Source organism: Rhinoderma darwinii, chromosome 7, assembly GCF_050947455.1.
Source record: "Rhinoderma darwinii isolate aRhiDar2 chromosome 7, aRhiDar2.hap1, whole genome shotgun sequence".
Taxonomy (NCBI): Eukaryota; Metazoa; Chordata; class Amphibia; order Anura; family Rhinodermatidae; genus Rhinoderma; species Rhinoderma darwinii.
In genome coordinates this window covers 57655602-57670153 of record NC_134693.1, presented here as the reverse complement: position 1 = coordinate 57670153, position 14552 = coordinate 57655602, and the positions used below count along the sequence as shown (strand labels likewise).

Sequence of the window (14552 nt, the reverse complement as noted above, 5' to 3'; positions counted from 1 at the left end):
TGCCATCAAGGGTTGTGCCACCAAGTATTAAGTCTTGTTTGCCAAAGGGATCAAATACTTATTTCTCTGTGCACAATGCAAATAAATATATATAATTTTGACAATGTGATTTTCTTTTTTTTTTTTAAGATAATCTATCTCTCACTGGTAAAATTAACCTAGCCTAAAAATTCTAGACTGTTCATGTCTTTGACAGTGGGCAAACTTACAAAATCAGCAAGGGATCAAATACTTATTTCCTTCACTGTATATGAACATGGTCGACATCCCTCTCCATTTAATATGGAGTCGTGTCCCCTTTTTGTGGCAATAACACCATTCCAGCTGGCAGTTGGTATTGCACATGGACTTGTATGCAGCTGCTCGACCATGGAAGGCCATTTTATGGCTAAAGATTAAGGAATTTCCTGAAATTCATTTCGGTTCTGATTCAATCAAACTAACCATCAGATTCAATTTGGTCTGAGTAAATTAATTGCAATTCTTAAATGCCCTGATTGCATTAAAGGTATGTTCACACGACTTATTTACGGACGTAATTCGGGCGTTTTCCGCCTCGATTTACGTCCGAAAATGCGGCTCGATAGCTTCGGCAAACATCTGCCCATTGAAAGCAATGGGTTTTACGTTGGTCTGTTCCCACGAGGCGTACATTTACGCGTCGCTGTCAAAGACGGCGCGTAAATAGACGCCCGCGTCAAAGAAGTGCCTGTCACTTCTTCAGACGTAAATGGAGCCATTTTCCATTGACTCCATGTAAAAACAGCTCCATTTACGTCCGTAACTGACGCAGCGAAAAAGCGCCTCAACATGCCATGACGGCTGAAATTACGGAGCTGTTTTCTCCTGAAAACAGCACCGTAATTTCAGCCGTTACGGACACTGCCGTGTGAACATACCCTTAGAGTCATGTATGACACTCTGAGGTCTTCTAGAACTATATCCAGATCCCTCTCAAGCTTTCTATGCCAAGACAGCATTAGTAATATCAAAATGATAGCAACATATATGGCTATGGATAAACAGATGGTAGCCGGTGGTAACAAACAGCATGTTTTAAAACACAATCCACTACTCTGATTTTTTATGCTTTTAAAATGAAATTTAAAAAAAAAAAGATCACTTTTTGGGGGCAGATGCCTGCCTGTGTTTATACACACAGTGGTTTACGAAGCAGTGGCTTTTCAATACAGTAGCTTATAAACCAATTCCACCACCCCAACTACATGTGCCAATGACAGTGTGCCTAACCATCCTGAAAAGTGAAGAAGCAATGGCTTTTTACAAAAGCCGTCAAAAAATGGGCTCTTTTTTTGGGAGCAGTTTTAGGTTTGTTATATTTACTCTGTGCAGGGTAGGGTTCTCAGAAGCAGCAGTACAGTATGGAACATAATAAACAGGCAGCAAGCAGCAGTGGCATCCTTGGGCCAGTGATAAATAGCCAGTCCCCACTGTCAGCGATGGCAGATCTTTTCATTGGCTTCAGACGGAGGTGAGTGAAAATCCTTACGCATCCATGCCTGATTCATTTTCACAAATGTAATGTTTTTTCCACAGTTGTAGAGAATCATTTTGTTTGCTTTGGTGTGACGACGCCACCTGCTTCACTGAATACCCACTTTAATAGTATTCTAAAGGCTGGACGAGACAGTGCACAGATGGAAAACTGGGCCAGTTCCTGCCACTGATCCAATCTGCTGACCCATCGGGTCAGGGCTGAGGGCATCTGCCGGAGAAAGGGCACAGTCCAGGTATGAATTAACCTGGTTGCTTAGGCAGTGCGTACCCATGTGCTGATGGGCTCAGGTTGCCTCAGCAGATAAAAAAAACTGTTCCATCATGTTCAGCAAACCTGTTGTAGCGGTAGCGCTGTAAAAGGTGGTGAAGCGGCGACTTGGCACTGAGCGGAGATGGGACTCCTGGTCAGACATGCGGCCGGCAGTCATCTGCTTGGCGAAAGCTGTGTCTAGCTGGGTACAGAGCGTATCCTGGTGATACGCCAATTTTGCCTCCCACCCGAAATCAGGAAAAAATTCCTCCATTTTGCTTTTATAGCGAGGGTCTTTGCTTGATGCTTATGATATGCTTGTCAGCACGTAAGCAACCAAGCATGCAGTCTGCCATGTTGCCAGTGTCCGAGAACCCTGATGTTTCATTCTCCTCCCGCACTGCAGTGGTTGGTCATGGCCAGTATCGTCATTATCGTCATCATCATGTCTACCACAATGAGGGTCAGACTCATCCCCTAGCTGTGCCTGTGTAAACCCGTGTTCCCCTCTACTACCACTTCCTCCTCATCCTCAAGTCCTAGCTCTTCATCCTCCACCACTTCTTCCTGCACACGACATCATCTGTGCGGGTCCACAACAGCCACAGGGCGGCGAGCAAGACATGGTAGCTATTCTTCTTCCATCCCTTGTTGCATCAGTGTGAGTATTTGCTCCAATATAAATATAAGTGGTATGACATCGTTGATCCCACTGTTGTCACAACGAACAAATCTGGTGGCTTCTTCTAAGGGTCTGAGTAGGCAACAAGTGTCCCTGTTGAGCTGCCACTGCTTGAGCTCAAAATAGCACATGCTCCCTGCATTGATGGTCTGGTGAATGATGTAATCATTGAGCGCTTTATACAGTTAGGTCTAGAATTATTTGGACAGTGACACGAAGTTTTGACATTTTAGCTGTTTACCAAAACATATTAAATATACAGTTATATAATCAATATGGGCTTAAAGTGCAGACTCTCAGCTTTAATTTGAGGGTATTCACATCCTAATTTGAGGAAGGGTTTAGGAATTACAGCTCTTTAATATGTAGCTGCCTCTTTTTCAAGGGACCAAAGGTAATTGGAAAATTATCTCAAAAGCAATTTAATGGGCAACATGGGCTATTCCCTCATTAATACATAATCAATTAAGCAGGTAAAAGGTCTGGAGTTGGTTCCAAGTGTGGCATTTGCATTTGGAAGCTGTTGCTGTGAACCCACAACATGAGGTCAAAGGAGCTCTCAATGTAAGTGAAATAGATCATCGTTAGGCTGAAAAAAATGAAGACATCCATTAGAGGGAAAGCACAAATGCTAGGAGTGGCCAAATCAACAGTTTGGTACATTCTTGAAAAGCAAGAGTGCACTGATGATCTTGTGAACTCCAAAAGGCCTGTGTCCATGGAAGACAACAGTGGTGGATGATCGCAGAATCATTTCCATGGTGAAGAAAAACCCGTTCACAAAATCTACCCAAGTGAAGAACACTCTCCTGGAGGTAGGTGTATCATTATCTAAGTCTACCATAAAGAGAAGACTTCATGAGAGCAAATACAGAGGGTTGACCAAAAGGTGCAAACCATTAATCAGCCTCAAAAATAGAAAGGCAGATTAGACTTTGCAAACAACATCTAAAGAAGCCAGCCCAGTTCTGGAACAGCATGAAACTAAGATCAACCTGTACCAGAATGATGGGAGGAAGAAAGTATGGAAAAGGCTTGGAACGGCTCATGATCCAAATCACACCACATCCTATGTAAAACATGGTGTAGGTAGAGTGATGGCATAGGCATGCATGACTGCCAAAGGCACTGGGTCACTAATGTTTATTGATGATGTGACTAAAGACAGAAGCAGCCGGATGAATTCTGAAGTGTTCAGGGATATACTTTCTGCTCAGATCCAACCAAATGCAGCAAGGTTGATTGGACGTCACTTCACAGTACAGATAGACAATGACACAAAACATACAGATGTAGCTGTCTTTATCTTGGCTTTTAACACATTAAATACACAGTGGCAAGATCCTTCATCTTAACTCTTTCAATGGCTTTTATTGTGTGATATCACGCTGCAGCAAGTTATCAGAGTCAAGCTATAGATGGCTACATCCGTACTGCGAAAGCAACCCAGGAGTTTAAGGCAAAGAAGTGGACTATTCTGCAATGGCCAAGTCAATCACCAGATCTCAACCCGATCGGGCATGCAATTCACTTGCTTAAGACAAAACTTAAGGCAGAAAGACTCACAAACAAGGAACAACTGAAGACAGCCACAGTAAAGGTCTGGCAAAGCATCACAAAGGCGGAAACCCAGCGTTTGGTGATGTCCATGGGTTCTAGACTTCAGGCAGTCATTGCCTGCAAAGTATTCAATACAGAGTATAAAAAAAAACAACATTTTATTTATGGTAATGTTAATTTGTCCAATTACTTTTGAGCCCCTGATATGAGGAGGTCGTGTAGAAAAATGGTTGCAATTCCTAAACGTTTCACAGGATATTTTTGTTCAACACCTTGAAACCCGAAAGTCTACACTTCAATTGCATCTCTGTTGTTTCATTTCAAATCCAATGTGGTGGCATGCAGAGCCCAAATGATGGAAATTGTGTCACTGTCCAAATAATTCTGGACCTAACTGTACTACTCATACAAACGGTCCAGCATGTAGCGCCCATGGCCGCTGGACGTCGGGTTCACTCACCTCCCGACGCCCGCAGCCATGGATCTGTGAGCGCTGGCCTCCGTCTCCCTCCTAGGAGATGCCAGCGCTCACTTCCGCTCCGTCCGGCCGGGTCCCGTAGGGACATGAAAACAATGTTCATTAACCCACATGATTTCCTGCCCTATAAGAATGCCCCAGCCCTTCTGATCCTTGCCTGAGCGTTGTTAGTCTTTCCCTGTCTCTCGCAAATGGTCCCTTAGTGTCTCCCGTTTCAGCTGTTACCCGTGCCCTGTTACCGTTCCTGTATTCCGCATTGTTCCTGTGCCTACCCGTGTTCAAGTGCCATCTGCCACGTCAAGTGCCATCTGCCACGTCAAGTGCCATCTGCCACATCAAGTGTCATCTGCCACGTCAAGTGCCATCTGCCACGTCAAGTGCCATCTGCTCATCAGATACTGCCCGCCACGTCTGGCGCCACTTTCCGCACCTGCCTCCATCCGTGCTGAAGCCACAGTCACCGTCCGGACTATTTCAGGTACCTAAGCATTACTGTCTGCTATCTTGCTTTCACATAGACTGTGACCAGGTCAGCTGCCTCCCCGCTACGGCGGAGCGGCCTAGTGGGTCCACAAACCCAGTGTCCGTGACACAGCATATGCAAGGTTGAAGCAATTCCAGCGATTTGGAATGTCGCAGATCAAGTGGTGCAAGGGAAGACCACTCTGTCACTGCAACGAGGTTGTTCTTAACCACATAATAACACCTGAAATGCACAGACATTCTCATGTAATAAGCACGTTCTTTAAGCCTTGATACGTTTTTAAAAAGCGTTGCACCATCAAATTTATGACTTGTGCAAAGCAGGAAGCATGTGTTACCGTATGTTCCCCAATCTCAAAAATAGGAGCTGCCCTGTAAAAAAAGCTTGTATGGTGGGTGCTAGCCTCAGGGGATTGACATTCACAAAATAACGCCAATTAGTTGAGGCTGCACTCCAAATGAATTCAAAACTGCTTTAATCACACAGTGTTCACAGCAAGTTTCACCTTCTCAATGAAGGCATTTTTAATCATTTTCAATGTGAAGGTGAAACACTAGGAGATTAAAGCAATTGATTGAAGTTATTTTGTAGATGTTATGTTCCCCAAATGCACTGCAGTAACAATGTTTCTGCCATTGTCGCTGACTAGGGTGCCCAGTTGTAGTTGGCAGGGAGACATCCAGTGGTAAATTTGCTGCTGCTCGATGAACAACAGCAACTGACCTGTGTTTGTATTCTCTCGTTAAGGCTCATCTTGTGTAAGACAGCATGGCAGCGCTTCAGAGTACATATATAAAAGAAGAAGGGAGGAGTGGAAGCAGCGCCCCGGCCTGTTGCTGTTAGGGATGGGAAGATGTCCATTGAGAAGGACAGGGAGGAGATGAATAAGCACCTGGTGTTGAAACCAGGCCCACACCACCGTGTAGGTGTTACTAGCACTTGGCCTCATTGCGGTGGTGCATCATCGCAACTGACATGCAAAATATTCACCCAGTGGACCGTGAAAGACATGTATTGTCCCTGACTGGTTTTGCTGCGCCATGGGTCTGTGGTGGTGTGCACCTTGCTGCACAGCGATAATTTTAAGGAGCAGCCCACATTCTCCAACCTGTGAGAGTACAAGGCAGGTACAGCTTTCTTTGAGAAACAATGGTGGCTAGGTATCTTCCGAGACTGAGCGCATGCCGTCAGTTGCCTAAAGGTAGTGGAATCCACTAAGTGGTATCACAGTGACTGCACCACCAGCATCTTGGCCAGGATGACGTTCAGATAGGACACAAGCAAAACATCGTCATTACCATTCCCACCACTTTTCTACTTGCCCCCTAATGATTCCCACCTCTGTATTTGCACCAAGTGCCCCTACCACCACCACTACCATGACTACAAGTGCCACTACTACCACTACAGCTATGCATTTCAGTGATGTCCTCCACATTCGGCTGATTCTCCTCTTTATCACAAGAACAATATCTTTAAAAACGACTATATTAGGTCAGATGAAACTGAACCACCCTCACTGCGAGGTGATAGGGAATACAGGAGTATAAACCCACCACGTCGCAAGTGACCCAGGGGAGTTCATCTAACCAAACAAATTTATGGAAGGTTTTGAGAACTTCTTTACTGTCTTGAAGATAGCCAGCAACTCTCTGGACTCGGGGCAGTACATTTTTTCCCACCCAGGCACTGAGTCTTTGGAAATGAGCGGTGGAAATATGCCATTGTGCATCTTCGGCATCCCATGGAAAATGGGCATGACTGGATAATCCACTAGACATTTCCTAAAGAGTGAGTCTTTTTGGTATTTGAAATTGGAGACAAGATTCCCAAAGGTTTTAAACTGGAGAAATCATCCAGTGTATCACTTATGAATTCTATCTATTATATTTATTCAAATTATCTATTTGGTCGTCCTATGCTAATATTTTGATATACTTTATATACTTGAGTAATTATAGTGGCATGATCTCTGCTCAAAGGGAGTAGATGTATATACTAACGATTAAATGAGATTTTGTTTTCTTACGAGACGTGATAGAGTAAAAGTGCAAAAAGAGAGATCATCAGCACATCACAGTCCCAGAAAAATTCATGAGGGGCATTAAACACGAGAGAGTTTCAATCGGTGCAGGTAGTGTCAAGTTGTAGCCACTCCAACTCCAAATAGACACAAAAAGGTAGAGAAGACGCAACACACACAGGTATCAAGGTATCAAAAGAGTGTCTTTATGCCACGATAAATAGTGACATTTCGACTCAAGTTAGGGTCTATTATAGAGTAAAAGTGAGTTTCCATATAGATTGATGCATTTAGAAACAATTCATTAATGCTGTATATTTATGCCATATATCACTGTGGTTAACATAATGATGTAGAGGTGATTGCAAGGGTACCTGTGAAGTTTGTTATGTAGGAGACAGGATTGGTTAATTGTGGTTTTAAATAATGTGTAGTGTCACACTGACATATGTTATGTTTAAGAACAACTCTGTTCGAAATGCGTAAGCATCACTCAACTTACCTGACCTCTGTTCACTTTTTTTCTTTTATAAAGAGTTGACAATAAAAGGCTATTATTTTATATGGACGTTCTGTAAAAACTTCCTCTTACTCTTATAGATTAATTAGAATCGATGAGACAAGTGAGGTCAGCCTGCTTATTGAGTTTCTTCTATTTTTACCTACGAAATGAACTGTATAGCTGCAGCAGCCTAACTAACACACTCTAACTTCTATATGTCCCTAAAATCTATTGCTCTATAAAATTATTGTAAATCTATTCTATCTATTCTTTAATCTCTGCTACTCACAACGAAACACACTCACTGACTCTATTCGACCACTATCTATCTGTATTCTTTGTTTTACTATCTCTATTCTCTAACTCTCTGTCTGACCTCCTCTCTCTCCTTTCTCTTTCTCTCCCCACAAAGCAAATCACCGAAAAATAACTATATTTATTTAAAATCACTGGAAAAGGCCATACTTACTCATACAAGGGCAGGTGCAAACACCAGTTTCCAGCAGGATGCAGACAAACCACGATGATACATAAAGAGAGATTGCTCAGGTACAAAAAGAGTGGTGTGGCACATTTTTTCTTGACCATGGTATTTTATTCATATGCTTCAAGCAGAGCTGGCAACAGGGCGTGGTCAAAATGTAACAAAAGGGGGGTCCATCACCACCGCCCGCCTCTGCACTGTTTATTGAAGCCGGGCCTTGGATACAAAGCTATTCTACTCCCTTCCTATCCTGACAGCAGGGTGGAGACTAGGAGGAGAGAGGAGGAGTTTACAGTGAAGCTGCAGGTGGAAGTCAGGACTTTTTAGAGCCAGACTTCAACATACTCAGAACAGAGACAGTGGAAAAAAGGAGGAGAGGACTGGAGCTGCTTGTCTGGTAAGACGTGGTAAAAGCAGCATCTGTCAATATGTAGAATCATGTTCAGATTTTTTTTCTGCCCTTCTCCCCACATAGCCCTTGGCCCCTGCTAGATTGTCCCCTCTCCAAAGTGCCCCTAAACCCTCATAGATTAGACCCCCTCTCCTTAGAGAGTACTTGACCCCTGATAGATTGGGCCCACTATCCTTTCATGGAGACCTTGGTCCTGGTACTTTGGGCCCCCTGGTCCTACAGAGCTCTTTGCCCATGGAGGATTGTGCATAGCAGAATTGCTGCGGATTTCCCATCTGGATTTGCGGGTGAAAAATATGCAGTGTATTACAGTAGCAGCAAAGTGGATGTGATTTAACAAATCTCGTCCACAGATTGTGTAAAATTTCCATGCAAAAATTGACCTGCAGTGCAGAGTTATTAATCCACAACATGTCAATAAATGCTGTGGAATGGTTGTGTTTTTCTTGTGACCTTTCCCCATTTAGTTTAATGGGGAAGTAAGAATTTGCAACAAATACCAACTGTTTCAAATTTTGCTGCAGAAAAGTTGTGAATCCGTTATAGGAAAATAAAAAAAAATCCTATTTCAAGTTTAACATAACGAAAAAATTATACTCATCTCCCATAGAATTCCCATAGCGACGCCCCACTTCTCCTACAGTTGATCTCTATGATGACGACCTCCTAGGATGATGCTTTGTCCCATGTGACCACACCAGCCAATCACAGGCTGCAACGGTCACACTAGATACGAATTATCCAAGGAGGCTGGTCGCACAGAAGCCAGGGGAGCGGGGACGCATCGCTACAGAAGACCAGAGGAGATCAGTATGACATTTTATTTTTTATTTATCCCCTCTTCTAATTCCAAAGCAGCAAATCTGGATGAATATCTGCACCAAATTAAACACAATTGGGTGCAGACTTTCGGCCGGAATTCCCTGCAGTATCCAAGTCGGATTTTCTGCAGAATTATCCTCATCGAATCTGACCCATTTGGACAAACCCTTTGTCCTGTGGTAATACCTCAGCATGTACACTAAATAGGACAGAAAATCCTGAATCATGAAGTCTGACCACTGATCCTTAGAACAGGGGTCTTGGCGGAAATGTGGCTGAGCATGTGCTAGATAGAAACAGCCTAGTGAGAGCACTTTCCCAATAGGGTTACCCTGTCCTCAGATTCAGTGGGGACCCCAGTGGTCAGAACTACTATTCAGACTTTTATGCCATCCTATTGATAGACGATAGTTTGTTTTTAGCCCCTTTATATATTTCAGATATGTATTTTTTGGCAAAAAAAAAACAACCCAACATCTAACTGTATGGCATACATTTCACAAAAAAAAAAAGTATAAAACTCCTTTTTTATGTCATAGACAGGGAGAAGTAAAGGACACCATGGGGTACAAGAATGATGGGAGGGGGGCGGGCCTTGATGCTTTGGCTGTATAGGGCCCAGAAATTACTGACCCTGAAGTCAAGTATTTGTGGGTTGATCATGTTAATATTGAACCTATTCCACAGAAATGTCATCCTATCTTATATACTGTAATATTTCCCAAGATCTCTTGAACTAAGTATTGGACATCATATAATTTGATCAATTCAGCCCAAATTAATAAGGTCAAAAACAAACTTAAAATAAGTTAACTCCACAGAAGTGCCTCATATGCATTCACCTACAACAATGTAAAATGTTTTAATACTTAGAAGTACTGTGTATGGCTGTTGTAACCTAAGACACCTATTACTAGGCCGTGTCTAGAGCACTGCATAGACTTGCATATCTTCTCTGACAATCTATGCGTTAACTTCAGATGAACTTTTAAAAGACCTGTACTATGTCAAATTGTAACTTATTACTATATTCTTTACCAGAGCAGTTTATTATTCTAGGGAATATGAGATAATACAATATTTATAGCAGGGGAGACGTAATGCCATAAGGGATACTGTCTTTCCCTCCAGGCATTCTGAACAAGTTGCAGTAAAACATTTCCATTCAGCAGAAAACAGAAGCCATAAAGAATGCTTCTACATTAAGTACATTGTCTATCAAAGGATTTTCTGATGTTATCATATAATGAGGGGGCGATGTGTATTTCTCAGCTAATACTTGTCAGAAGAATGACTCCGCTAATCTTAAATTGTAAACAGCCTTTAGTAGCGGAAATATTGCAACCTTTTATTCACTTCAACCTACAAACTAGAGGTAAGCTACTTTATACTTTCTCAATAGTCATAAAAAAATGACCCACTAATAATGTCTGCACGATATAAAGCTTTGTTCACATTTGACTAGGAATACCGTTGTTCTGTTCAGTCATCAGAGCAGAAGAACAGATTCAATGCTGTGGGGAATCCGTCACATGACAGATGCCAACGGCACTCGAAGGACCCCATTGACTATAACAGGTTTTGTCAAGTTTCCGTCATGGTGTCATTTTTCTATTCTTTTTTTTCCGGAACCTGCAACGTAGGCTCCTAACGGACCCTTCAGCACAAATGTAAACACAGCCTACTACATTTAATTACTTGTTAAAGCGGAAATCAGATTTTACCATTGAGAAAAAGTTACATCTAATAACAATGTAAGCAATTTTGCAATCTATATTGACAGAAAAATATACTCTATATTTACCCTGCCAATACCATTCACCTTCTTATTTATTTTTTACCAAACTTTATAATTTTAGCCAAGGAATTTTTTAAGTAGGTACAGAAATTAAAGTTATATAACATACTAGTATGTGTAGTTAGATAGTATTTGTTTACCGCATGACTATAACATATAACAATATAAATATTCTAATATATTTATTATCAAATGATCTCCCACAAAAAGCTAAAGAGCAGCATAACTCTTTAGAAAACAAATGTAACACTGTAAGGAATCTATCTATCTATCTATCTATCTATCTATCTATCTATCTATCTATCTATCTATCTATCTATCTATCTGTCTGTCTGTCTGTCTGTCTGTCTGTCTGTCTGTCTGTCTTTCTTTCTTTCTTTCTTTCTTTCTTTCTTTTGTTTCTATCTATCTACTAGAGATAACTTAAGCTTTAACCATTCATAGTAACTCCAGGACAAAACAGCAATGCTTCCTATTAGTAGCATCATCATAGACACACTAACTAATGAAAAATGCCTTACTGGACATAGATGAATAAGACATGTAACGCTTTGCTTTTTTACCTTTGTCCTGTTTCAGACAAGGAAAGTTCATGTCCAGGAAAAGGCACAAAAGTGGCACTACATGGCACCAATCGAGGGGACATCTTGGTCTTCTGTTCAGCAAATTGTTGCAGTGATTCCAGTTTTCTTATAGCCATGTCTATTCTCTTAACTTGTCTGAATAAGTTGTCTTTAATGCCGGTCTACCCATGCCTGGATTTCCATGTAAACTAGAAATTTCCTCTTATAATACAGGATCCTGCCTGATGTGCGCTTGCTGGCAGGTCTCTCTCTATCTCGCCTACTAACCAGGCTCACTAGGAACAGGAAGAGCCGTGTTCAGCTTAATATGATTACATTACAAATCCCTGTAACATTCATTAATACGAAGCAGATTGCCACTAGGTCTCATTATAGTGACTTTTCTTACTGAAGATGCTCTTGTGCCATTTAGGGCTTTTCGTTTTTTTTTCTCCAATTTATTTGCATGCTAAAATTGGCTTTAATAAAACAGTTATAAAGGGACCCTTGTAAAGTATTATTTAGGGAGATTGTGATGTATAAGACCAAAGAGTTTATTTTCTACCAGAAATTAAATACAGTAGCCCCTATTTTTTAATCTTTTAAGGGCTCAAAGGGGTGTGGGAGGGAGATGGGTGCCTGTAATTAGAGCAGGGATAGATGAAGACACAGAAGAGCATAATGATTATTAGTGGGTGTTTGTTAAAGTGTGCAATGAGGGATCTGGGTGACTGTAATTAAAGCAGGGAGGGACCCTATGAACATAGAGGGGAGTGGCAGTATGTAAAGTCCTGGCTGGGATGCTGTGGAGGGAGGAAGGGGAACGGACTGTAAGCTGTCTTCTCAGCTACAGCAAGGGATTATGGGTATGGTGGGTTACAAGAAGGGAAATAGCTAGTACCAGAAGCAAGGGATGTAAACAAACAGAGCAGCAGTGACTATTGAGATCAAACAGAAAGATGGTAGATTGTTAGATGGTATGTAGGGGGTTTTAGGGAAGGCAAACCAGGGCTGGTGGACACAGTTTGGAAAATATTTTTTTCCTGGCCAACCAATTTAAGGCCCTTTCACATTGGCAGATTTTCTGCCAAATATGCAAGTGCCGATTGACAATTCAGCTCGTTTGCTACACGTAAATGGAGCAATGGTCAAAATGTATGGGGACGAACCATCGTTAATATGATAGTTCGTCTCCATACATTTGCATCTTTGTAAGTTTACAAAGGGAGATGTGCTGTCAACAAGCAACTATTTTTTGGACCGCATAAAAGATTTGATCAGCTGAATAACAATCATTTTATATTATTACTGAATGCTATTTGTGTAAATAGGTTAAATAGGGTTAACGTGAGCATTTCATAGTGTAGGTAGAAATCCTATGAGATTTACTACAAGCCATTGCTCCTTAGCAATAGACAATACACTTTTGATTTGAAATGGCAGCTGAAAAGTGGCCCTTTGTGGTCTGTTGCTAAGGAGCAATTGATAGAATATGACACATGACAAATCTCACAGAAATGGAATCTATACTCTATTACAGAAATCGCTGTTTTTTTAGGTTTGTTTTTTTTTTTAGCTCAAAAGCCACATAAAAGAGAACAAGTGGTAGAATCAAATACATGTTATATTCACTAACAATTTACAATTCATCACAAAAAAACGAAATATATCTACCAAATAGAAAACATCAGTGTATATAATTCCAGTTGCAGAAATATTCTAGTGCAAAGTCCACTTAGGGAACATTCTCACAGGTCGGATACGCTGTGTAAAAACATGCAGTGTATCAGACCTAGAACCCGAAGGGAATTACAGCCAAAAAACGGCACCAAATTGTGGTGCAGATTTTCATCTGTTATCCGCTGCTGCGGAAAACAGAGCTAAAGCCAATGCTTAACCCCCTATGACAGTGCCAGGGGGGGGGGGGGACTGTATAGACTTTTATTATTAAATGTACAAAATATATATTTTTTCAAATTTGTGATTTTCGTGGCGGTATCGTAGCGTTTCGGCTGCAAAATCGCAATGTTTTCTATTTGATGCAGGTTTTTCCTCCCCATTAAATTCAATGGGGAATACCTCCAACAAAAGTGCAATGATTCCGCAGCATAAATTGACATGATGCGGATTAAAAATTTGCACCGCAGGTCAATTTATGAACGTTTTCGCAGCAGAGCCGAGCCTTATAGTACCAAGTGCCTGCTATATATAGGAGTATAAGTGTCAACTACTAGTCATACCAGGACCTGCTTCCTGGTCCGGCCTTTGTGGTGTGCACCCTGTGCCATCGCACAGTGCGCATCACTCCACCGGGTGGAAGGGGGCGCTGCGCTGCCTCCCTTCCCCTGCTTGTGAAGGGCATGGTGACTCTACAGCTGCCTTTCCACCCGGGTGCTCCTTCTCTGCTCACTGGCCTAACTAACACTGTAGCAGCCATAACGGCTGATAGCGGCGCCACCGGGCATGAGGACACCTATGCCGCCCACCGAGACGGGCTCCCAATTAACCTGTGGCGCCGCTGGCAGCCACTATGTCTGCTAAAGTGGTAGCAGCCTGCAGCCTATTAGGCTCAGGGACAGGATCCCTGCACAGGTTGGCATGATGACGCCACTGGATCATGCCGGCCTACGCAAGGATCCTGTTGGCGTTGTGGAGCAGCTCCGTTCATCGCGGGAATGGGGCCTAGGTGAGTACAATTTTTATGTTTTTTACTTGTTTGAGGGGAATTGTCTACAAGGGGGAGGTGGGGGTGCCTGTATGGAACTATCTACAAAGGGAGGTGAATTCTGTATGGCACTGTTTACAAGGAGGAGGTGGGGGCTGTATTGCAGAATCTACATGGGGCCGTATGGCAGAATATACAGGTGGGCTGTATGGCACAATCTACAGGGGACACTATCTACAAGGGAGGGCTGTGAGTGGCACTAAGGGGAGGGGGGGCATTATACTGTGGGGGGCACTAAGGGAGCATTGCAC

The 14552-nt window shown here is 42.3% G+C and overlaps 1 protein-coding gene across 6 annotated transcripts in view; it reads right to left on the bottom strand.

Moving 5' to 3' along the window:
• The window catches only part of KCNT2 (potassium sodium-activated channel subfamily T member 2), a 675220-nt gene that overhangs the window by 584183 nt on the left and 76485 nt on the right, over positions 1-14552 (bottom strand). Inside the window, exon 1 of one of the 6 annotated variants that reach the window (XM_075833431.1) lies at positions 11577-11845. The exons of the other annotated variants lie outside the window; for them this stretch is intronic. Within the exon in view, the coding sequence (XP_075689546.1) occupies positions 11577-11713 (137 nt within the window). The 5' untranslated portion in view covers positions 11714-11845. Of the gene's footprint in view, positions 1-11576; positions 11846-14552 lie in introns of those variants that run through there. 6 annotated transcript variants of the gene reach the window in all.